Genomic DNA, 24,682 nt, shown 5'->3' with positions numbered 1-24,682 from the left:
GCTGCAGGGTAAGGAGGGGAGTGGGCCACACCTTCCAGGCCACGGTGAGCACTGAAGACCGACGGGACAGACGAGCCGGGGGCATGGGCAGGGGCGAGGCTGCAGGGCACAGAGGGCTCTGTCCCCAACTGACACACTGGAGCCCTCCTCCCTCCAACCCCCCGTTCACGACCTGGAGAGCAGGCAGGAGAGCCCAGTGCACAGGGCCCCAAGAGGTGGTTCCTGAATGTTCACACGGGCATTTGGGGGAAAATTAATCAGGCTGGTCCAGCCTAGCCACCAAGTGGGGCTTGGGGAAGCCCTGGACACGAGACTTTCATGCCTGCCCCTTCGTATCCATGTTCAGGGGCTGGCAGGATGCAGCCGGCGGGGAATTAGAGGCGGCCGTGGCTTACAACATGCTTTCCCTACATTAGGCAACAATTCAGTGGTTATCGGTTTGAGAAACCAAGTCTGCTGCTGTCCCTAAACTGAGGAAGGTTCACCCAACAGCCCACTGGCCAGGGACAGCTCTTCCCGCCACCTCCCTGAGGAGGTGAAGTGAGGCCACGTGCCCAGGCCCGAGGAGGGTGGACAGGCCACGCTCCCTCAGCCTTCCAGACTTCAGCCTGCCCTCCAGGAGCCTTACCAGGGCTTTTCCCCAGCAAGACGTACTGTCACCATCCCAAGGAGAAACCCCTGAGAAGACCACCAGAACCTCTTGATGGCGGTCACTCACACACCACCCAGGGTGTCCCTGTTCGGTCATTTTACAAAGCATGCAAGGCTGTGCCTGGGATGGCAGAGCCCGCACCTGCTCCCACACTGTGGACTCTTAATGGATGTGCCAGAACAATCTGGATATGGAATGTTCCCGGGTACGGCCTCTCTCGGGGCCAGTGAGCTGACTCCTCACTCAGCCCAGCTTTCCTCACCAGCTTGTAGCATCTCCACACACCGTGACACCAACCTTTGCAAAATTCTCTTCCTACTTTAATGTATATTTCGATACACTAAAGGCATTGTACTGGGGAAAATGTAAACTAGTGATTACACAGATGTGAAATACCCTCTTACTCCTGGGCCCAAAGTTAAGGCTGTTAGAGATCACTGATGGGTGGCCCAACACCAGGCTTTCCCCCAAAGAGACCTCAGACAGAGCTTCCTGACCGGAGACAATGGACACTGCTAGGGAACACCACTCTCTTCCCCTCTGCTCCCGAAGCTGGGCTGCCCCCGGCCCCCACGTGGCCGTAGACAGTTCAGGCCACGAAGCACACTGGGCCGTTCCTGCAGCCTGCAGTCCAACAAAACTGGGGCTGTGGTTTTATAACATACAATTCTCTTCCCTTGATGGGTACAGAATACAACAAAATTAGCCATGTTTATTTAAAAGAAACGTTACAAATAAGTGTGCAAAATTAAATTTCATGATTAAATACACATAAAGGTAACATGCATACTTTACACTGAAATCCACAGACAAAGTTAGTTGATTACATGACAGTAAAAGAACTGGCAAAACTGAGAACTTGCAGCTGCAGATTTTAATGTTTGCAACCTGAAATCAAAATAAAATTAAGTTTAAAGGGAAGTTAAGAAAATTAAATATATACCTCAAGTAGTACTAACAATATAGAGCCCATAACCTATTTTAGTTACCAAATGTTAAAAAAAAAAGTATGTGCCTCTCATTCCCAGAATGTTAGTGTGCAACTATTGTTAAAAACAGGGAGAGAAGACGGTGAGAGGGAAGTGGAAGCAGCCGGCCAAGCCCACAGGACCGGGCACTGCTTTGTTGAGACGCGGGTTTCCCTTCGTACCCTCCGAATGAAGCGATGCATTCCTCTGTGACTCAGTTTCAAAGTCTACATGTGACTCTCTTCCCTACGAGGAGGGGAACTCCCTTTGACCCAGAGTGTCGCCAGAAGGCCACAGGTGCGGCTCACGAGGTGGGCCTGGCGCTGCCTCAATCCCAATGGCTCCAACAAGAGGGGGACATGTGATATGTGACTCCTGAGGGAGACACCAAGCCTGTGAACTCTAAACTTCCTTCAGTTTAGACGGGAGAAGGGCCTCCTCACTCCTCCTCCTAAGGCTGCCGGTGTGATAATCCCACTTATATCTGGTGAGAAAGAACCAAGATTGCTCGTGTATTCACCTCTCCATCACAGACTCAGCAAAAAGGATGGAATCTGGCGCCACAAACGAATTTCACGTTGTCCCTCCTTTTCTCAACGTGCCCCCAGTGTGTCTGGAGCCCTGGCTGCAGGTGGCGGATGCGGCAGAACCGCTGAAGTGAAAGGTGAAGCCGGCGGTCCGGCAGGAGTGTCCCCGGGGGTGCCCTGCTGATTCTTCCTTTAACACTGGACTCAGGAGGCCTGCTTCAGAAAACAGCCACAAGTGGCTTCGCGCAAGGTCCCGGGCCGTCCCTCCAGCCCACTGTCACCAGCCCCAGGAGCTCGAGGGGCCACTGGGCGCCAGGGGCCGCGGTGCTCGCGCTCCTGGTGGAGGGTCAAAGCTTGTCATCGGTCATCTCCAGGAACTGCGCGTACACGTCCCGGACGCACTCTCCCTTGGGGTTGAACAGGAACTTGTAGTAGCTGCCGTCCGCACAGATCGCTGGGCAGAGGAGACCGCGTCACTCAGGGTGAAAAGCAAGCAGCCCGCACTGAGCTCGCCGCGCAGCCTGAGTGGAGGCTGAGCCACCCTCAGGCATCTGTGCGTGGCAGGGGCACGCTCGACCGAGAACCCACTGTTCGGGGGGGTTGAGCTGCATCTACTCAGCTAGTGCAGCAACGGGAGAACCCAGGTCATTGGTTCCAAGACCAAATGATCTGCCCTGTCAACTTCCCAGGAACCCCCAGAAGGCAGGTAGCTGTGTGAACCCCGAGAGGGATGCATAGGACCCCCGGGAGAGAAGAAGGAACACCAGTGAGGCCGGTGTGGCGCTGATCACGCCCGGGGCCACTCTCCCCGGGAAGGACCACTTACCAATGACAGCGTTTGGCTCTGTTCCAAAGGCACAAATGCATGGAGAGCCTGAGGGGACCTGAAACTTGGAGAAACTCCACTTGGAACTGAAGTATTTTGGAAGGAAACTGGCTGATGCCAAACTGTGAGGACAAGGAAGCAAAGAAAGGAAGTGACGGTCACATGACAAAGTTAGACACAGCTCTCCTTACTGTCGGCTTAGCCTTAATGATTCAAATTCTATTTTTGCTTTTAATTTTTATTTTTCACACAAAATAACTAAGCTGTTACAAACGGCTCTATCAGAAACCCAGAAACCATCACCACCAGACGGGGCACAGGGTCCTGCTGCCACCACATCGACTGTCTGAACAGCAAACACGAGGATGACTGCTGGAGTCCAGGACCAAGCTCTGCCTCCCTAGAAGGCGCCTGGAGCCTCATCAGATTTCCTAAGGAGCTAATGGCAGGATGAGTCGTGATGCCAGTCTTAGCATCAAGTAATCTGCACTGGTTTTTAGAAAATCAAATGAAGGACCAACGAGAAGCATCCTGCCTGTGACTCAGACCCAGTGGGCGAGCACTCAGCCAAGGCTTCATCCTTCTAACTGGGAAACCTACCTTGACTGTTTATTCCTTTTTGGATCTTCAGCTGCAAAAATGTGCACCGTGCCGTGGTCACTGGACACACAGATGAGGGAAGCGTCCTGATTGAAGTTGATGCTGCAGAGGAAGCAGATGAAGCTCGGGTCTCGGTCTTGTGTGGACACAGGAGCGAGCCCTGACCCCAGCTCTCCCGCTCCAACACCCCCGTGGTCAGGACGGACAGTCATTTTACCAGGGTCAAAACCAGGGCACAGCCCCTGCTCAGGTGCCAAGAGCAGACCACCTTGCCACCCCAGGGGCCCTGAGGCCACTGCCACAAGCTGGCCGGGAAAGAAAAACTCCCCTCCAATGATCTGGCCCCCGAGGTGGGGGGGCGTCACTCGGACTGGCTGGATGGGCCCCAGAGCAGACAGATGGGAGAGTGGGTTGCATGACGGGCCCCACGGACACTACATGCAGATACTGGCTACATTTTTATCACTTAAGCCCAAGTGCAGCTCCACACTCGCAAAAGCCACAGACACAAGGACTGAGGTCCTGCCCAAGCAGGGGTGCAGCCCCCTCAGAACTACAGACACTGTGAGATGTGGTAACCACCACCACAGAGAGACCAGGTCAGCCTCACTGGAGGCTGAAGTGACTAGGGACGGGCTAACAAGGCCTCCAGTGTCTGCTCGAAGACACTATCAAAAAAATAAGCTGAAGGGACAGTGGAGAGATGAAACAAAACAGGCAAATTCTGACAAATGCAGGGTGACAGGTCCCTGGTAACTGTAATATTCTACTTCTGTGTATATCCCCATGATAAAGAGTTAAATCAGTAATAATAAAGTGAACTCAAAACCCAGCCCCTTCCAGTACAGCAGCCCCGCCCGCCTCATGTGCGTGGTCCTGCCTCTCCAGCCAGATCACACAGGGCCCCTTCTCTAGGGTGAAACAACGTGCTTTCTTACCAATAAATATTAGCTGCTTGAGATCCTCTTCGTAGTTCCTGGATTAAATGCCCTGATGAAGTATCAAATATTCGTATAAGGGTCCCCTTTGAAAAACAGTGAAGTGTTTCATTATCAAAGATTCACAACTTTTTTTTTTTTGAAATGATTTTTATTCACAAACCCATTAGCCCATCGGAGTCTTTCCCAAACTCGCCCACATAAACTAAAACTCAACTTTCCCCATTGTCACTGAGAACGAACCGAAGTCTCTTTAGTCTGACAGCAGCCGGCAGGGGCTGAGAGAGGGTCCGAGAGCCCAGGGCCCAAGCCCACACGTGGCCCTCTCGGAGTCCTGTGCACACGCTCTCCTGGCAGAAGCCCTAGGCTGTCCGGGTCCCCGAGAGCCGTCAGTTCACTCGCCGCCCAGGGAAATGGCATCTTAATTCTAGCTCCCACAGCCAGTCAGAAAGAGAAACACTAACTCCGCTGCCAAACAGACGGAGCACAGCTGAAGAGAATGACTTTTGCACCCTCTGTCAGCTATGACCTGCTATCTGAGCAAAGAACCTCGGGGTGTTGAGATCTTCAGGGAAGGACTAGTGTGCCAGGAGCCCGCACCCTAGAGCAGGCGAGGTCACTCTAGAGGCACGACCTCCGGTGGGACAGGGACACACACTTACTTTCTCAGATGCAGTCGCAATTCTTGTTCCCTGCAGGTTGAGAGCAATGCAGCTCAGGACGCCCTCGTGGGCGGGAATGTCCACTGGCGGCTTCTCAGTGCTGGCCAGGTCCACAAGCTGCACATGGCCTGTGTGCGTGCCCGGGAAGGCCAGGAGCGAGTTGTTACTGTTGGGGCACAGGACACAGAGGCCTAAAGAGAGACAAGAAACTTGTCAAGAACTCAGGACCGTCCCAATGTTTCTGCTTTTAAACAACCACACCTACTCTCTGCCTTCCAGGTCTCATGAAAAAGTAAGATTTAGTCACAAAATCCTCTCCCAGTAAAGGGCAGCAGGGAGCCAAGCAGAGTTCACTCCCTCAAGATGGCTTCATAATTGGAAACATTTGCTGAACTTACTTTATCAAATGTATGTCTTTTGGGAGAATGCAAAACTGTAAAATCTAAAAATGAATAAAAAATCCCCAAACTCGACAATAAATGTAACGATAGATGGAAAACACTGTAACACACCGCAAGGGAAAACCAAAGACCTGGCGGGGGGAGAGCTGTCCTAGGACCTCAGCCTGGAGCCTACCTCCCTCCACTGACAGAGTAAGCGCCGTCACAGTACAAATCTCCGCAGGCTTTTCTGAAGAAACAGGCAAGCTGCCACCAAGTTACAAGGAAAGTAAACGGTCCTAAAATAGCTCCTTTAATTCTTACATAACAGGAACAAGATCAGAGGACTTAATTCTACCTAATTTCAAGAATTATCTTCAAGTTCCAGAAATCAAGGTGGCCTGATATTGGCATAAAGACAGAAACACAGACACTGGAGCAGAACAGAGTCCAGAAAAATCCTACACTTACTTAAAAAAAAAAAGTGTCAAAGTAATCCAGTGCAGAAAAAATCGTTTTTAAACAGATGGTAAAGGCACTTCTCTAAGCAAAAAACAAAAGGTCACAAGGAGAGACATGAAAGCTGTTAAAGGAAAAAGCTCACTGGTTAAGGCAACTAACTACAGAGCAGCAGTAGTAAGATCAACCACACACAAAGCCGGCGGGAAGGTTAAAAGACAGAAGCAGTGAAATCATCTGCATCTGCCAGGAGTAAAGGCTCCACAAAAAGACGTAAAACCCAATGCCAAACCCAGAGACCGTGGGGAGAGGGAAGTAAAACGCAGGGCCGTTAAAACGCATTTGAAATTGAGAGGTCAGCCATTTAAAATAATCACACGCATACATACTGATGGCCATATATAAACCTCGTAGTAACTACAAACCAATAACCTATAGTAGACACACAAAGAAGAGAAAGGAATCCAAACGGAACACTCAAGAAGAAGGCAAAAGAAGAAAGGGATGAAGAGGACCTACTCAAACAACCTAAAACAGTTTGTGGCAGTAAGTACCCACCTCTCAACAACTACTGAATGGACATGGACTGGACGCTCCAGTCAAGCACAGAGAGTGGATGTATACCTGATGGAATACAGGGCAGCCATAAAAAAAAAGCAAGATCCTGCCATCTGCAACAGCACGGATGACATGCAGGGTGTTTTGCTAAGTCAGAGAAGACAGATACTGTAGGTTAACATAATGTGGAATCTAAAGAATAATTATAGTATGACCCAGCAAGTGTACTCTTCAGTATATAGGCAAGAGAAATGAAAAAATATATATATCCACACAAAAACCTACTTGTAAACATGCATAGCAGCTTCTCTTCCTAACAGCCAAAAAATCTGGTGTGGACCAACAGCTGTGATATGCCCATATGATAGTACGTTACTCAGCAATAAAAATGAACACAATAATAACACACACACACAAATGAAGGAATCCAAAACATTAAGCTACGAGAAAGATAGCAAAGGCATCTGGAAAGGCAAAACCTGAGGGTCAGGTGGGGAACTTGCAGCCGGGAGGCCTCGGTGGGGTGGGGCTGTTCTGCTTACTGTGGTGGCAGCCGCACGACTGTTTACAGTGACGAGTTTATCACACGATACACTTAGAATGAGTGAGTTTATACCTCAACAAAGCCAGAAGAAAAAACCAAAAATTTTCAAAGCAAAGATGATACAATGAGTAACAAAGCCACGTGCAAAGAAGAAAACAGGAAGGAAAGGCCTCAGAACTCAATGAAACCACGGATTCCAGGCTCACCATGGAGCTCCTGAATGGCTGACGGTCACTGTGAAAAGTCCCGAGAGACCCAGAAGATTCTGGTAAGAGGCGCGGTCTCAGTTCCAGTGAGGAGGCTGGGCTGTGACCCAGGGCAAGTTCACAGGGGGCTGGGGAGAGCCTGCACCTCTCAGACCTTTCCCCAGCACCCTAGATGCTCCAAGACCCACCACGAGGGTGACATCGCTCCAAGACCACCTGGAGGAGAGGCGCCCAGCACGGGTCTGCGTCCCACTTGGTCTGGACTCAAGAAGCCCATTTCCACCATCGGTCCTCTGGATTCTTACCTTTAGGGTTATAGCAGGTTTCAAAGACGTGCAACTGATGGGGATTATGTGTGAATGTAAACACTTTGATCATAGAGTCCAAAACAACCACAATTCTGGAAAGAAGAAAACACCATCAGAATGTCCTCTCCCCCAGAGTGAAACTCAAACATTTTGTGGCTTTTGTTCTTATTATTTGGAAACAGAAACATTCCAACAACCACATACAAGAGGATCATTCCCATTCCTGACCCCGGGAGCGGGGCAGCAAGGTGTGCGAAGCAGGTCGGCAGGGAGCCCGAGGGCAGGACGCTGACATCAGGACTGATTCCCTCCCACTCGGGAAGAGGCAGGTACAGCCTAAGGTGGGGCGCTGGTGGGAGGGCATTCTCATCAACCATTCTGTCTACAGATTAAAAACCAAGTAGGACACAAAGCCAGAAATCCTATCTTAACAGACTTTTAGACGTGTCTTGACAATTCAGAAGTGTGAGAAATCAGACCTTTGATTTGGCTCCAGGATCTGCATTATTACAAGCCCTAAATGTTGACATTCCTAGAAGATACAAGTCTACCTGCACTCCATTCACACCCCACGCCACAGGACAAATGGAAGCTCTGCGCCACTGCGGTCAGCGTACCAGGAGAAGCTCCTGCGTCCTACTAAACACAGGCGGCAATGGCTGGGAGAGACCGGCTACTGTCAACAGGTGAGATTCAGTGACACTCTCTGTGAGCAGTTCCTGAGTGTTCCTTTACCTTCAAACTGAAACATTTATGAGGCATGATGTGGACAAGCGTGGGCTAAGAGGGAAGCAATTCAGGGGTCAAAACTCATGTCCTCAGCCTGCACCTGACGGGCAGGGCGGTTCCCCTGAAGGACTGACAGCTGGAGGCAGGGCCAGCCCAGGGCCGGGTCCACGGGGTGCACCCACTCCCACTGACTGCTCACCTCTGAACGACCCCAGGAGGCAAATGAAACTCACTGACCTATGTTCTTGAGTCAAAAACTACAGCCTTATTTTTTATACATCATTTTCCCAAACACATCTCTTCCTTCAGTATAAAATGATTTCAGCCATCTTCAGAGAAGGTGACTATTCTATCTTGAAAAATGAGACACCAAACCTACCTATCTCGCCGTAACTTGGCAGCCTTGACTTCAGTAGAAAATTCTATTTCAATCACAGTTTTCTTCTTCAGGTCGTCCCAGATCATCACTGAAAGGAGAAAGACTCTATGAACACGACAAAGGAGAGGCCAGGGGCTGGCTTGCTAGAGGCACTCCTGAGGGAGTCTTCGCACTGGAACACCTGTGGGGGCGGGGGCAGTCATCCTCTGCATTTGTACACGTAAAGAAACTGAGGCCAAGAGAAGGCAGCCTGCCCAAGGTCACACAGCAACCTGACAAAGGGCAGAGGAGGACTGGGATCTGAACCAGAGTCTTTTACCACCGGCCACACGGTCTTTCTCTAACAAATAAAAATTACAGACCAGCTTACAAAATAAGCTCCTAGGTATAAAGCTCTCCCAGGCCCAGCCCCCAGGTCTCAAGCCACCGCTCCTGCTCGCCCGCTCGCTCCCAGCCCCACCTCACTCTCCCACATGCCTGCTCACAGCGCAGGTGCCCAGCCTCTGCCTCTCTGCACACTCACGCGGACCTCTTCCCTCACAACCCTCGCCCAGCTTCCAGGCAAACTTCTCTCTCTCCTGGGTCCCATTAGACTGAGCCGAAAAGCAAGCCCTACCACAGGTACCAAGTGCTGGAGATAAGCCTGGATCAAGAAAGAAAGGGCGGTCTCATGAGGCAATCAGACACATAAAACCTGGGCCAGGGCTCTTCTGCCCCAAGTTCTCGCTCTGCTTCAAGCTGGAGAATGCCTTCTGCTCACACCACAAGCTTCTGTCAGGATGGATCAGCAGTTTACGTCCCAAAGGCTGAGACAACTTACAGACAACCCTGGAGTGTGTGTCCAGACCTCTTCTCTCCTCCACTTGAAAAGCTGGGTATGAGGCACGCGGGGTGAGGGAAATAAGCTCCCTCCACAGTCAGGTCACAGCTGACTGAGAATGGAAGGGAAAGAATGTTCTCCTCCAGGTCTCAACATGTGACCAGCAACAGTCCAGGCAGTGGGATTCAGGGGTCAGCTTTGTTAGAATGGGTAAGTGTCATCTAAGTTTCAAATCAAGAAAGAAATGAATACCAGCCTACCAGAACTGCCAAAATTATTAACATAGAATGTATTTACTATTGAAGAGGTTAGTTATAATTCATAACCACTAAAAAATGAAGCAGTGTTTCTTGCTCCTTGAAACACCATCTGTGATAAACTTCTCCTGTCAGCTCCTCCTTAAAGGGCACCAACATGTCAGTGAGTAGACGGTTACCTTATCAAAACAGTATCTTTCCAAAACCAAGTGGTCACAGCTTTTCTGGGCAAAGGACACTCTACTCTTGAACACAAAAGGCGATTCAGTGAACTTCCTCAGGCCCTGCAACCTAACACCAGAAAGTCTGTAACTGAACATGAAACGGCTCAAACTAGACAGAAGTCCAGACAGAAGGATGTCAAGGGTGTCGCAAAAACAGGTGAACCCCATTTTCAGAAATGTTTGGAAACAGCATGATGAAGCCCCAGAGGCAGCAGCACAAATTTTCACTCACAAAAGAGACTTGGGTAGTGAGAAAAATCCAAGGACTCCAGTTAACGCCAACCCCCTGTGGCCTCTGAAGGCTGCGAGCTGCTTTGCTGCAGGGAACTGGAAATGTAAAATGTACTGGGTGGGATTCTGTCTTTTAATAATATAGTTGTTAATAGCAAAAACAGTATTTCAAAATTCTGGACTCCCTTCTAAAAAGGAAAGGGCCGCTCTGCTACCTGAACAGCACCCTGTCTGGGCCCAGCTGGTCGCCGTGACAGCCAGGCTCCTCCAGTCCTGTTTTATTCTGCTCTCACGAACCGAAGAAGCTAGATTCTTTACACCGTAACACCATGTATCTTAACCGGCAATTAAGAAAATATTTAGAAGTGATTTTGACATTACCGAAAAAAAGTGTAATAAAGACCAAGCTCTTTTCTTAAAAATCACCTTTAGCACACTACAAAAAGCTTACATTTTACTCAAAATGTTCAGTTAGAAAATTGCTTTCTTCTAAGTCTGTAAAATTCCAGAGACTCTCTTACTTCAGAATTTTTTTTTTTTTGAGAGTAAGATGCTGCAGGTGAGAGACCCCAGATTATCCAATCCACTGCTTCCTTGGGGGTGGGGAGCAGTGACCCCCTCCTCCCCCAACAGTGCCACAGGTCGGGCCAGGCTCTTGACTCCTCACCAGTCATCAATGAAATTCCTCACATGACAAAGGCTGATCCAGCAGCAGGATCTGTGCCTATTCCCACGGAGCCCAGGTCAGGTAATTCCTGTTCCACTGCGAGACCTGCCCTTGGCCCCAGCACAGCTGCAGGACCGTCACTTCTGGGGGGCCTCTTCCAGGACTCACAGCCACAGTCCTGCCTGTCCACGCCACGCTGGCAATGACCTGGACAGCAGCCAGGCTTCCTGCCCTTCAGCCTGTGTTTTCAGGGCAAACCCTCAACCCGAGAGTGGGTTCCATTCCCCACATCACATCCGCACAACCCGCCAGGCTCTACTGAGAAACTGCCAGTCAGGCCCAACCCTGCCCAGGGCCCCACAGAACTCTGCGTTTCCGTGCCTGCCCTCTTTCTTTACTTCATGGTCTCAGGCAGATCTCCAGCTCACCCCCGTCTTTATTTTCTGTAGGGAGACCTCCCTTGCTATACTCCTTTCCTCTGCCACCAAGCCTTAAAAGAGATGGTCTCCATGGCCCCTGACGTAGTGGAGCCTGTTGCCAGTGGGCTCCAACTCAACAGCCCCCTAGGGGTGCAGTGGCCACCCAGGCCTCCTCCCGTCTCTAGCATCTGCCTGATGCCCACACTTACTTCCCTCTCTCATGCCTCTTCTGTGAACACGGCTCCCCTTTCTTTTCTTCCAACCGCCGCGTCTGCTGAGCCTTATACTTAACTGCTTCCTGAGACTGTTCCTGAGAACTGCTGGCGTTGCTTTCCCAACCACACCCTCACCTGGCACCTGAAGCTCCGGGGTCTGTCCCCACCTTCTTCCCCTGCTCTGTTCTCCTTCACTGGGTTTCTTCCTTGTGCCCCAAATGATACCTACATTTACAGACACATGATATTCAGCTGAACTTGTAAAGTTCCTGTTTCTCCTTTACTTTCAAAGAGCCACGCCCTTTACACTGCCATCTCTTTGAACAAAGGCTCACACATGCACATGAGGAAAAACATTCTTCAACCCAGAGCCCAGCTGCTCTGGTCTACACGTTTCCACGAGTCCATGGCTCTCCGCAGAAGTCACCTCCCCACACCTGGCTTTCAGCGAAACTCACAGCACAGAACACCCACCGCAGAAGAACACCCAGGACAAAATGGGGATGGAGGCCCCCATCGAGTCAACCCGAGTGAAAAGCATGTGCTCTGTCCACGGGGAACAGCGACTCTGGTCACGTTTCTTCTCCTGGGAACAGCAGAGAGCACTCTCTTTCTGGACACTTCTGTCCCTTCAGGAGTCACAGGGCCACCAGGGGAGGTCCAGTGTGGCCAGACACAAAGATACTCTAAAAAGTTCAAGACAGGACTACATGTGAGACGCATTATTAAATGCAGGATTATTTTACCTACCTTTGTTCGGAGGGTATTTTGGCTTTTTCCCACCACCAACTAAAGCTAAATAGTTGCAGCGAAACAACATTTCAATATGGCCAACTCCTCCTTCTAGAAATTCTGAAATGATAAAAAGAAGTCAATATGTATATTTTACAGTTTTTTAAAAAAAGGTAAAAACAGTCAGCATTTGATTTTTAATCAGCAATCTGTATCTACGATCAGAAATGAAAATAGTGACCAGCTAGGAAAATAATTAGCTTCAAACCTCTCAGCATCAAGAACTGTATTTTCATGTATAAACACTGAGCACCTAAGAAGCCAATATAGCAAAGTGTATGAAATATCCAAATTCATAGTTTAAAGTGCAGCAAAGTACCTAAGATCTGAGAAAGCATCTCAAATGGTCTGATGCAAAAGCTGGAATTCCTTTTCACCACTTTTAAACACTTCTTCCCCTGTAAGTCCCAAATGTTCACAAATGTTCACAAATCATGTGAAGGGGAGTGTGTCAGCAGATTTTCAGGTGTGCTTCACGACAGAAAGTAGCCCAATCCTCAGGGGGGCATCAGAACCCCCAAAGGAGCACACTGCTCTCCGAGCAGTTCACGCCACAGCTGGGCGCCCCCACCCTGGCCCCTCAGCCACTCTGGTCTGGCCTGACCACAGGCTCCTGGCACAGTGAGGGTACAGCAGAGGGCAAGCAAGGAACCCAAACCTTTGAAAATCAGAAGTTAAACTAAGAATGGACTCCTACCTGTCTAGTCGGAGCCACACAAGATGGACCCAAAGTCCATCAGCTCACTTGAGGGGTTTCAAATTCAAGGCCTAGCAGAAAGCCCAGAAAGGACTCTGCATTTAACACTATCCACAAGGAACACAGCTCTCCTTAGAGTTCACTGTCCTGTGGCACACAAGCCGCCTCAGGTGATCCTGGCTCTAACAGGATGTGGCCGCACCCCAAACTCAAAGGACCACAACGCTTCAGTCCTTAAACTGCTCCCTGCTGGTGTGCGGCCTCAGACCCATGACAGCCCAGGAATCCTCCACCCCACAGGCCAGGCCTCCGCCACCAGGGGCATCGCCTGGCTCCCTGGCACTCACCAGGTTCACCAGGTTCACCAGGTCCAGGGAGACTGTGCGGCGTGCTCAGCTGCTCAGTTGTGTTCGACTCTTTGCAACCTCATGGAATTTTCTAGGCAAGACTACTGAGTGGGTTGCCATTTCCTACTCCAGGGGATCTTCCTGAGCCATGGATCGAACCCAGGTCTCCTACATCTCCTGCACTGGCAGGCAGATGACAAAGGGGGAAGAAAATACAATGGAGAAAAGACAGTCTCTCCAATAAATAGTGCTGGGAAAACTGGACCACTACATACAAGAGGGTCTTCCCTGGTGCCTCAGCAGTAAAGAAGCCACCTGCCAATGCAGGAGACTCGGGTTCAATCCCTGGGTCAGGAAGATCTCCTGGAAAAGGAAATGGTAACTCACTCCAGTATTTCTGCATGGAAAATCATATGGACAGAGGAGCCTGGTGGGCTACAGTCCATGGGGTTACAAAGAGTTGCATACGACTAAATGACTGAACAACAAGTAAAAGGAGGAGATCAGAATACTCTCTAAAACCATATACGAAAATAAACTCAAAATGGATTAAAAATCTAAATGTAGGACTTTCCTGGTGGTCCAGTGGTTAAGACGCCACACTTCCACTGCAGGGGGTGTGGGCTCAGTCCCTGGTTGGGGAACTAAGACCCCGCTTGCTGTATAGCATGGGCAAAAAAACCAGCAAAAACCAAACCAAATGAAAAAACAACAAACACCTAAATGTAAGACCAGACACTATAAAACTCCTAGAGGAAAAACACAGGCAGGACACTTCCTGACGCAAATCACAACCATACTTTTTTGGATCCATCTCCTGAAGTAATGGAAATACATACAAAACTAAACAAATGGGACCTAATTAAATTTAAAAGCTCTTGTACAGCAAAGGAAATCATAAGCAAAACAAAAAGACAACTTACATCCTGGAAGAAGACATTTGCAAACAATGCTACCAAGACGGGATTAATTTCCAAAAACATACAAACAACTCATAAAACTCAATAATAACACACAACCAAAACAAAAGACGGGCAGAAGACCTTAAAGAGATATTTCTCCAAAGACACACTCACGGCCAACAAGCACATGAAAAGATGCTCGATGTCGCTAGTCATTAGACAATGCAAATCAAAACCTACACTGAGGCACCACCTCGCACCAGTCGGAATGGCCATTCTCCAAGAGTCCACAAATAGTAAATGCTGGAGGGGCTTCCCTGGTGGTCCAGTGGTTAGGAACCCGCCTCCCAATGCAGAGGACATGGCTGTGAGCCCTGACGGGGAACTAAAATCCCATATGCTGTGGAGCAAGTAAGCCCCGCAACTTCAGAAGCCTGCATGCTGCAACAAACAGCCTGTGCCAACATGCAAGATCCTGGGTGCTGCAACTCAGACCAAATAAGGGTTATTTTTTTAAATGCCAGAGAGGGTGTGGAGAAAAGGGAACTCTCCTACACTGTGAGTGGGAATGCCAACTGGTATAGCCACTATGGAGAACAGCATGAAGGTTCCTTTAAAAACTAAAAACAGAGTCACCATATTAACCTGCAATCCCACTCCTGGGCATATAACCAGAGAAAATTCTAATTCGAAAAGATACATCCACCCCAATGTTCACAGCAGCACTATTTACAACAGCCAAGACACGGAAGCAACCTGACTGTTCAGCAACACACAAATGGATAAAGAAGACAGGATAGATACACACAATGGAATATCACTCAGCCATAAAAAAGAACAGAATGATGCCGTTTGCAGCAACATGGATGAACCCAGAGATGATCATACCAAGGGAAGTAAGTCAAAGATGAAGACAAATATCACATGGTATCACTCCTATGTCGCCACAATCATTAATCAGGCCACCACCAAAACAAAACAGAAAACAAGTGTTGGCAAGGATGGTGCAGGTGCTAGAGGCTGTATGGTGGCTCCTCAAACAACTGAACCCAGAGCGCCACGTGCTGCAGCGGCCCCTCTCGGCGGCGCGCATGCAAAAGAACTGAAATCACATGCCTGCTTACAGAGGCATTATTCACAACAGCCTAGAGGTAGAAGCGGCCTCTGTGTTTATGTAATATTATGTTAAATGAAATAAGCCAGTCACAAAAGGATAAACACTGCACAAGTCTACTTATATGAGGTCCCTAGAGTAGACAAATTCATAAAGATAGGAACTAGGACGGTGGTGGCTGGGGGAGTCAGTATCTAATGCAGACAGAGTTTTGCAAGATGAAGAGTTCTGGGGGTCTGCGAGGAGTGCAACTGTTTCCTCAGCGCAGGTTCAGTAAGCTCTAGAATCAAATATATCAGGAGAAACCTGTAAATTATGCCAAGAGGTAACTAATACATTTTAAAAATACTCTCCAACCAAGGGAGAATGTTTCAGACTAATAACAACACTACGTGAGCACTGAGGCTTCAAACTCATCACTGCTGGATTTGTCAGTCGCAAGTCTTCTCAAGTTCCAAAAGCAGTGAGTCACCAGCAGATGTGACCAAGCTAACGGGAGAATAAAGAAATGCCAGGAGGCACAACAGCCTTGGAAATGTGACCTGGGCACAGTGAACCAATCAGGGAAAAAAACCAAAAACTGAAGTACTTCACACAAAGAAATCACCAAAAATTTCTGTTAAAAGGAAATTACATTCTGTTTCAAAGGGTTTTTTTTTTATTTTAATTTAAATGATATAGGTTGTGATTTTTCTCTAAGCCTCTTTCTAACAACAACAAAACAAAAAAAACCCAGTGTTACATGAAATCAGAATTATTTTATATTACCTGGATGCTAATTTATGGCTAACATTTTGATGCCTTTTTTTTTTTAATCAATGTCAAGATTACAAAGATGTTAAGGGTTAAGGATAAAGACAGAGAAGCAGTTTTAACCACTGGAAACAGTCGTGGCCTCTGGGATTTAACTCTGGAAAGAGAGAAGGGCAGATTTTTCAGCATCAACCAATGAGGCAGGGAAAGAAAAACAAGAGGCTTTCTTGGGAAGAGCAGCAGCAAACAAAAGCGAGACTCCAAACTCCAGGAGAATCAGAGGATTTTAGCTCCCCCAAACCAAGGGCCACAGCCCCCAAGTAGTTGGAGAGGAGGAATCTCCTGAAAGGAAGCCCAAGGTTGCCACTAGAGCCCCAGAACCCCAGGGCTGGTCCTGAAAGATCCACAGGGGTCGCCAATTGGCGGAAAAAGCAGAGAGACGCACCCATGTCTCTGAAAGCTGCCAGGCCCAGTGGCTGGCTGTACAGCGGACTAAAATTAAGGAGAGGCAGAGAACACAAGACAGGCTCCCGGGAAACTGACCGGTGACAGCTTCAGGCACGAATCAATGTCTGACATGTCCTACTCTCCCAGCAGAATCTGCCTCCAAGCAATAAACTGGAGGGATTCCCTGAGGTCCAGTGGTTAGGACTCTGAGCTCTCAACTGCCAAGGACTTGGGTTCAATCCCTGGCTGGGAACTAAGATCCCAAGCAGCTTGGCCAAAATAAACACTCACACAGAGAAACTGAAAGAAAATGGGGGAGAGGGACGTCCTGAGTGTTGGCTTAACCTCCACTCCACTGAGAGGCTCTTGTTTGAAGGGGCAGAAGTCAGCCCTCCAGCGTGACATTACCCACCAGCCTCTTCCCACGGCATCTGCCCCTCAACCCTCAGCTTCTTCTTTCCCAGGTGTTTTAATAGAAATAGCTTAATTATTTCTCATTCTACAAATCACATATTATCACTATAAAAATGAAACACAGAACAGCATAAACTAGGAACAGCTGTAAGCGAGACCACGTGTGTACTTCTGGACTCAAACCAACGGCACCATCACACTAGCTTCCAACTTCTTCGCTCTTACATTCTGTCACAGCTGTACTTCACGTCAGCACGTACCACAGCATGTACCATCTACTGTCTTTTTCTCATTTTTTTCCTTCAGATAAAATCCTTTAAGTATGATCGCTGGATCAGAGCATGTGTGTGTGTGCAAATATAGAAAATGAACCATTTGTCAAATTTTTCTACAAAAAAGGTTGTACCAGTTTAAACTTGTAACCTAAACCAGCAAGACTAGGAATGTGCCTTTCCACACGCTCCCCAGAGCCATTGCTAACTTGGACACAACCCCATTCCCCCTACACCCACAATCAGCTCAGCCCCCTCCATCTCACACGCTTCCCACTTCTTTCTTGTTCCCTCACCCACCGCGTGCTGGACTGACCACACAGGCCATGGGGCCCACACGACCTGCTCTGAAACTGGAGGATGACGGGCCATGGGTAAGACCCTGAAAGACTGTCAGGTCAGGCAGGTGCTGAACTGGGCGGCATCGTGGACCGTGTGCAGACAGGCCACCTGTTATTTCCAGTCACTGGGTGGTCTCGCCAAGGACCCTGCCCACATTATTCATCTCTGCACCCTCCACCCTCAGTGCAGTGCTTAGTGGGCTCAGAAACAAGTGGCCTCACCTGCTGTCCCATCTGTCGCCAAGTCATCCCGTCTAGGCCTCCGTGTGCCCTCTGCTCCCCACACACGGCTACCCACGTTACACGTGTGAGCGCTGGCGGTGTGGAAGAAGAGTCAGGCAGCGCCGAAGACAAGGGGCTTGAGCACCTTGCAAGTTCATCGAGCGTGGGCACCTTTGGGATGTGGGGGGGTTGTGTTTCCAGGTGAAGACGGGAGCTAACCTTTTAGTGCTCCTTTCATTTTTATAACCACGTAGACATAATTTTATCCAAATGTATTACTCCTGACACATCTTTGTTCAAATTATGACGTGAACCTTCTTGCCAGGATATGCTTGGATGTGTGTGTGATATACGTGAATCAGAGTCCTACGCTCCGGCCCTGCAGCACCCTAGTGAGAACGCCACACAGGCTGCGCTCCCAGAGCTCCCACTCCTCCCGAGTGAGCCGCTCGGCTCTGTGCACCGGACACAGGACCTCCAACACCTTGGAGGAGAACGCTGCCTCCACTGGGGGCCCAGGATGCCCAAGAGGGCTTCCAGGCACTGCCAGCTCCATCCAGCAGTGGGTGTGACTGCAAGATGCCCACGGATCACAGCCTGTCGTGCAGTGCCCCTACGCAGAGCCACAGTCACAGCGGAGGCAAGGCTGAAAGCCCAGGTCTGGGACTGACCCTCCAATGCAGGCACACTTCCTTTCTCATACAGGAAAGCAAATCTGGACGATAAAATAGGAACAAGGTCAAGTCTCCTGCCTGTTTTGACTTCGCTGCCAGAAATAAAGCAGCGGACCAGCCTGCAAGTGCATGTAGGTGGGGTCCTTAAACACACCATCAACAGCCACCACATGGCCCTGCTGGATCCCCGGCAAGTGCAAAATTCACCAAAGTGAAGCTCAGAGACAGTCTGAGCCAGACACAGTGCAGCTGAGCAGGGACGGGAACAGACACAGCACTGCGACATGACAGTAGCAAGCCTTCCTGGAGGCTGAGATACTTCTTGTTTTCACTCACTGTTACAAGAAATCCTAGATCCACTGTAAACATTTCATTACTTAGGAAGCAACTTTTACTATGCCGCTAACGATTCAACTTTGACACTGAAGTCTAGTTCCTAAGTTTCTAGGTCAATTTAGGTTAAAAAGCATCTGGAAATTTAGGCAAGCTGTTTCAAAATACTTTGGAACTATTTTTCTGTATAAAACAGAACTGTCTTAATTTACAATGCAACCAAAACAAATTAAACAGAAGTCAGAACCTAAAAGACTAGAGGAGACTCCCACTATCCCTGGCAGCGCTCATTAATTCCAAAGACCCACTCTTCAAAGGTAACACTGTTGCCACCAATGAGGAGCCAATAAGCTTACAAAGCACTTTCGGTGTGTGTCTCCCTCATCCTAATTCATCCATCTTTACAATAAATTTAGGAGGTAGGCAGTTAACATTTTCATTTTTACACAAAAACAAACTGAGGCCAAGAGAAGGTGAGTAATCTGCCCAAGGTTACGCCTGCCCCATGTCACACAGCAGCCTGATATGGGGAAGAGCAGGACTGGGATCTAAATAGTGTGGGCCCAGATCTGAGCCTGTTACCACCTGGCTGCCCTGAGCTTTCTCTAATAAATAAAAATTACAGACTTCAGCTAACTCAATGGACATGAGTTTGAGTAAGCTCTGGAATCGGTAATGGACACAGAAGCCTGGCAAGCTGCAGTTGGACACGACTGACTGACTGAACTGAACAGACTTCAGCTTACAAAATAAACTCCTAGAAATAAAGTATCACTTGCTGTTTTACATACCAGGGTTGCATAGAAGATTTTACTTGACAAAGAGGTCTCACTGCTGAAAAAAATAAAAATCTGAAAATCTCTGATGTAGACTATTAGTTGTCAAAAAGGAAGCAGGCTGATAGGGGAGCATAAGAATACAGTGACTTCCTCTTACAGATGAGAAACGGTTCTTGCATCAGAAAATATAACTTGCACACTGAATAAAAACCAAAACCACGACTGCAGGAAGAAAAAGGAGGTTTCTAACTGTTTATGATTTATCTGAGATTTGTTCATCTGTTGGCAGGTAAGGACCAGGAGTCACTAAAAGCTCAAGAAAAATACATAGGAAAGAAGCAAATGGGAAAAGTCTACCTATTAAATTACACATTTTTCCTGCCAGATGGGAAAAGGACCACCATTATTTTATTTTACAAAAAGAATTCTTGATTTCAGCTTGTGAAAACTTGTATTCCATGAAAACATAATTTAAGACACTGAAATAAAAAAAAGACACTGAAATAAGAAAACAAAAGCAACTATAATTTATTGCCACAATAGTATTTTCGAAGAAAGAGTTATTTTCAGAGTCAGCCCTACCCGTCTTGTCTAAGCCTCTCTCTTCGGCTCCCCACAGCTTCATGATGGACACGAAGCATGGCGAGGCCGGGGCAGCCACGCCTGGGTCTCCCAGCAGGGCGAGCCAGTGCTGGATGCACCAGGGTCGCCTGGACCCACAGCATTGCTACACCCAGTCCGCAGAGCCCAGCGCTCGTAGAAGCTCAACACAAGGAAGAGCAGAGCTGCACCCAGGCTGACAGGCCCACAAACAACTTCTCACAACCCACTGCTCTCCAGTCTGAAGGACAGCACCTAGACGCTGAGGCCTGGGAACAGGCAGAAACCAAGAATGCATCACTCTTACCTTGCTTCTCTTTTTCCTTCAGTGGATCGGTGTTATAGACTCGGAATCCATTTTCCATCCCACACGCAAAGCATCCTAAAGTGTGAGAGAGACAAATTAATCACCTCCCCGGGGTCTCAGCTGAAGACCCCAGGCCTGGGGCGGCACGTGCAAGGGGTCCAGAGACAGCAGCCTCTCTGAGGAGCTCTTGTGGATGCTCAGGCCACACGGACGCAGTCCGCACGAGTCATGATGACTCTCCTCGTGGACGGTTATCAAAGGGTTTGCACATTACTCCACTTGCCCCCGCAGGGCGCTTCTGGCATCCCATGGACCAGGCTCTCTGCTCCAACACTTAACTTGGGCAAGAGGGGCTCAGCAGCTACCAAACCAGCCACTCTGCCACCCCACGTGTCCCTCAACTCCAGCCTCTAATGCCCACCACTGGCCTCCCCATTCCCAACACACCTCTCCAGGGCTGTATCAGGCACCAAGCCCTAGAGAGGCAATGACAAACAAGAGAGCCCGCAAGGACAGCCATAGAGCAGGCCACCTCAGCAGGCAGGGACACAACCAGGTGGAGAGAGGTGGAAGGACTAGTATGGAGGGTCTTCTAGAAGGCAGCTTGAGGTCTCCATGACCTCACTCCCACCCGGAACTAATCCTAACTCCCTAAACCCATCTCAGTCTCCATCCCCAGGGCACACACCAGACTGTTAATGGTCCAACTGAAGATGCTGTGAGGAAGTGAAGGAAGCACTCAAGTTTTAAGATGACCCTGTGATCTGGACTTCACTTGCCCAAGTGTGATCAAGACCACATTAATCTCCATCAACACCACCAAGTTTGACTGCTGGCTCATATGAAGCTTGTGACCAGAAAGAGAAACACCAAACCCTTCATTTCTTTTCCCAAGACAAGCTGCAGTGGCTGGACCCTCACCACGACACAGCACTGACCTGAGAGCCAAAGCCACCCTCAGAGTCTCTTCTGGCTTTGATCCGTGTTCCAGCATTGGGATAACATTATTCTATCAACCACTCCACCCCCGCAGTGTGAAAAGCATGCTTCTGTTTTTTTTGTCCAAGTTAGGCATAAAACTACAAGGACCGTAACAGCTTTCCCAGGAGTTGGAATCTGTTCTGTAATTAACTCTCAGGCTCTGAAATGAACTTTATCTGGGCCTGGAGTCTGACACTCACTGGAAAGTACAATGTTACTTATTATCTCTTATTCTGGGTTGTAACTCCCTCTTTGTGTTACTGGAATCATGTAATCTGGACAGAAGAATCAGAGCTTGGCTTTCTGGAAAATAAGGAAATAATACAAAAATCGCAAGTTTTCCTTTGTTTCTCAACTATTATACCTTTCACAAGTTTCAAGCCTGCACCAACTTACTTGTCTTCACTAGAACACACATATTTCTGACAAGACTTGTATTAAATACATAAACAATCCCTATAAATCCATAAGAAAAAGGAGCTCATTTTCCAGTAGAAAAATGAGCAAAAGATTTGGACGTTTCACGAGAGAATATCCAAATGCTTACTAAACCTACAGAATCAGGGAAATGCAAATACAATCTCACATATACATCACAATGAGATCTACTAAACATCCACCAAAATGGCCAAAATGAGTGTGCCAAGGCACAGGAATGGAGGGCAAACCAGGAAACTGTTTGCATGACTGCTACTGTCCATTCTACTCCTAGGTATAGAAGCCTTGTAAAAATAACATGCATTCACTAAAAGACAGGTAATAGAATGGTCACAGCAGCACCCCTATGCTCAAAATGACCCCAAACTGGGAACCTACCCAAATGCCTACCAAAGGTTGAATGGACAAACCAACTGTGATGTAGTCACACAAAGAAATACTGCACCCATGAGGATGACCTTCAATTATACTCAACAGTATGGGAAAAAAGCTCTTGCAAACACGATGCTGAATAAAAACGCCAGAAACAAAATACAGTACAGAGACAGGCAAAACTAGTCCATGTCGCTGGAAGTTAGGCTGGGCGAGTGGCCCGAAGGAGCACGGCGTGCCAAGGCATTTGGTTTCTTACCCTGGGTGCTGCGGAAGGTGTGTTCAGTTTGGAAAATTCACCAAGCTGAATACTTAGGATACATGCACTTTTCTGTAAGAGTAATGCACTTCAGTAAAAAGCTAGAAAAAAGGTCCTACAAACACAAGACTGGAAACCACTCTCTAAGAAGGCTAGGCGTTATCCTTGCTATTTTGCAGGGTGGGAGAAATAAATTAACTGATTCTAGTTGGTTATCACACAACAGTTGGCATGAACCTTCCCATCCTTGCTATCTTAAAGCTAGTCTACAGAAGTGTGTCGACTCAAATCTTCTGTTTCCCACAGGAAGAGAAAGAAAAGCGGCAGCCGGATTACAGAGACGCACACATGTCAACACTTCAGAATCTCGAAACTAATACAACTTATCTTTGGGAGACGATAAGTCAAAAGTTCAAACAATTTAAAGTTATGAGCAAAGGTTTCTAAAGCTAAAGTTTCAATGAGAGTGCTAAAAATGCTGAGTAAAAATTAAAAGTCAACAGAAAATATATATATATTAAAAAAAAAAGTCAACAGAAAAAATGTAACTAACTCAATAACCTGGCATACATTTTAATTATAGGGAATTAAGCTAAGGGTAAGCAGAAGGTCAAGTATAAATGCATTTTTTTTCCCAGCAACACTTTATAAAAAATTATAAACCTCACTGGTTTCTAAAATAATTAGCTTTATTGTGAACCTCAATTATTATACCGAAACCTACTACAAGGATTCCTCATCTGGCCCTAAGACAGGTATGTGTGCTTAGTCGCTCAGTCGTGTCTGTATAGATCTTGGATTTAAACGCCACGGAGTCAGTAAGCTTTGTGTTTCCGGTTTGTTTTTTAGGACTGCCTCTCCCTGCCCTTAATATCAATCAGTCATTTCTTTCCATTGAAAGCACATTTCTTAAGAAGTTGCTACACCACGGTTAACTCCTTAATGAGTTTTCAACTATCAGAACCCTTTCAGAAATCTACTGGCCCTCCTCTGGAAATCAAAATCCAAAGTGTTCAGCCACACACTGCCCGATGCCCAACTTCTGGCCCCCAGAGCGGACCCCACAACCCTTGCGATCCCCAGCCCAGCCGCCCGCATCCCACATTTTTCCCCTCGTCCAACTCCACTCCTCCAAGAACTCTTCCCGCCCTTAACGGCTCCTCCCTGTAGGAAATCCCGGCCTCGCCTCGGTTCCCAGAACACACTTCACTGTCCCGGGGCCCTACAGTCAGAACCTTGGAGCCAGCACCCCACGCGCCCACGCGCTGACACAGCTGGGCGACCCCCGCCCGGCCTACGTAACTCTACCCCAAACTGGCCCCACAGACATGGATCCTGCAGTTCCTGCTTCTGGTTCCTCTTCAAACGCGCTTCCAAAGCGGACCCTCAGAACAGACGCGGATCCCCCTCCCTGGGCCAGAGTGGGGCGCAGTCCGGCATCACGCAGGATTTCGGAAAGGCGAAAAAGGCCATCTCCCGAAAAGCCGGGTTGAACAGTCCGGGTGCCACCCCACAAAAGAAAAAAAGTGTGAGTTCGGCGGCATATTCTACGACAATCAGCAGAAAAGATGAGGACCTTCGTGGACGAGGTCCTGGGCCTGCAGGGGCATTCTCACCTCCATGCGACCCCGTCCCGGCCGCTGGGGACCCTAAACCCGCAAGAAAGAACCGACGCCGCCCCGGAAAATCCCATCACTGTCCGACCTGGATGGGGGTGGGGGGTCAGGGCGGCGGGGAAGCGGCCTGGGCAGGGGGGAAAGGGGCGGCCTGGGGGAGGAGGGCGGCTTCAGGGGCAGGGGAGAGAACGCCAGGGGCAGGGGAAGAGGCCTGAAGCCGGTGAGAACGCCGCCGCAGGGCTGAGGGCGGGACCCCGCTAGGAGGGGAAACGGCGGCGGTGGGGGGGGCCGGGGCCACTGACGGGCTCTCCTCACCATGGTCCTGGTTGAAGCCGGCGTAGAGCAGCCCGTTGCCGTGCGGGTTGCAGGGCAGGAGGTTCATGGTGCCGCGGGATCCACCGCGCCTCAGCGCCGCATGCCGCTCCGGGAGGTCGACCGCCGGGATCGGTCTGG

The 24,682-nt window shown here is 48.8% G+C and overlaps 1 protein-coding gene across 2 annotated transcripts; it reads right to left on the bottom strand.

The window, feature by feature from the left end:
- Window positions 1-1,019: 1,019 nt before the first annotated feature.
- On the bottom strand, window positions 1,020-24,682 carry WDR45B (WD repeat domain 45B). 2 transcript variants are annotated; one of them, XR_011145148.1, is made up of 11 exons: window positions 24,545-24,682; window positions 20,564-20,638; window positions 12,320-12,421; window positions 8,737-8,824; window positions 7,626-7,720; window positions 5,174-5,364; window positions 4,512-4,597; window positions 3,574-3,675; window positions 2,974-3,095; window positions 2,141-2,601; window positions 1,020-1,540 (listed from the first exon to the last, which is right to left on the bottom strand). XR_011145148.1 is itself a non-coding variant. In XM_068976026.1 (10 exons), exons 1-10 carry the CDS (start codon window positions 24,609-24,611, stop codon window positions 2,495-2,497), a joined length of 1,035 nt encoding a protein of 344 aa, XP_068832127.1. In that variant the 5' UTR covers window positions 24,612-24,682; the 3' UTR covers window positions 1,020-2,494. The 2 variants fall into 2 exon arrangements, 1 of the variants encoding a protein (XP_068832127.1); XM_068976026.1 differs by having other exon boundaries at window positions 1,020-2,601.

This window comes from Capricornis sumatraensis, chromosome 8 (genome assembly GCF_032405125.1).
Source record: "Capricornis sumatraensis isolate serow.1 chromosome 8, serow.2, whole genome shotgun sequence".
NCBI lineage: Eukaryota > Metazoa > Chordata > Mammalia > Artiodactyla > Bovidae > Capricornis > Capricornis sumatraensis.
The sequence above is the reverse complement of the archived record's forward strand: the minus strand, read 5'-3'. Positions and strand labels throughout refer to the sequence as shown.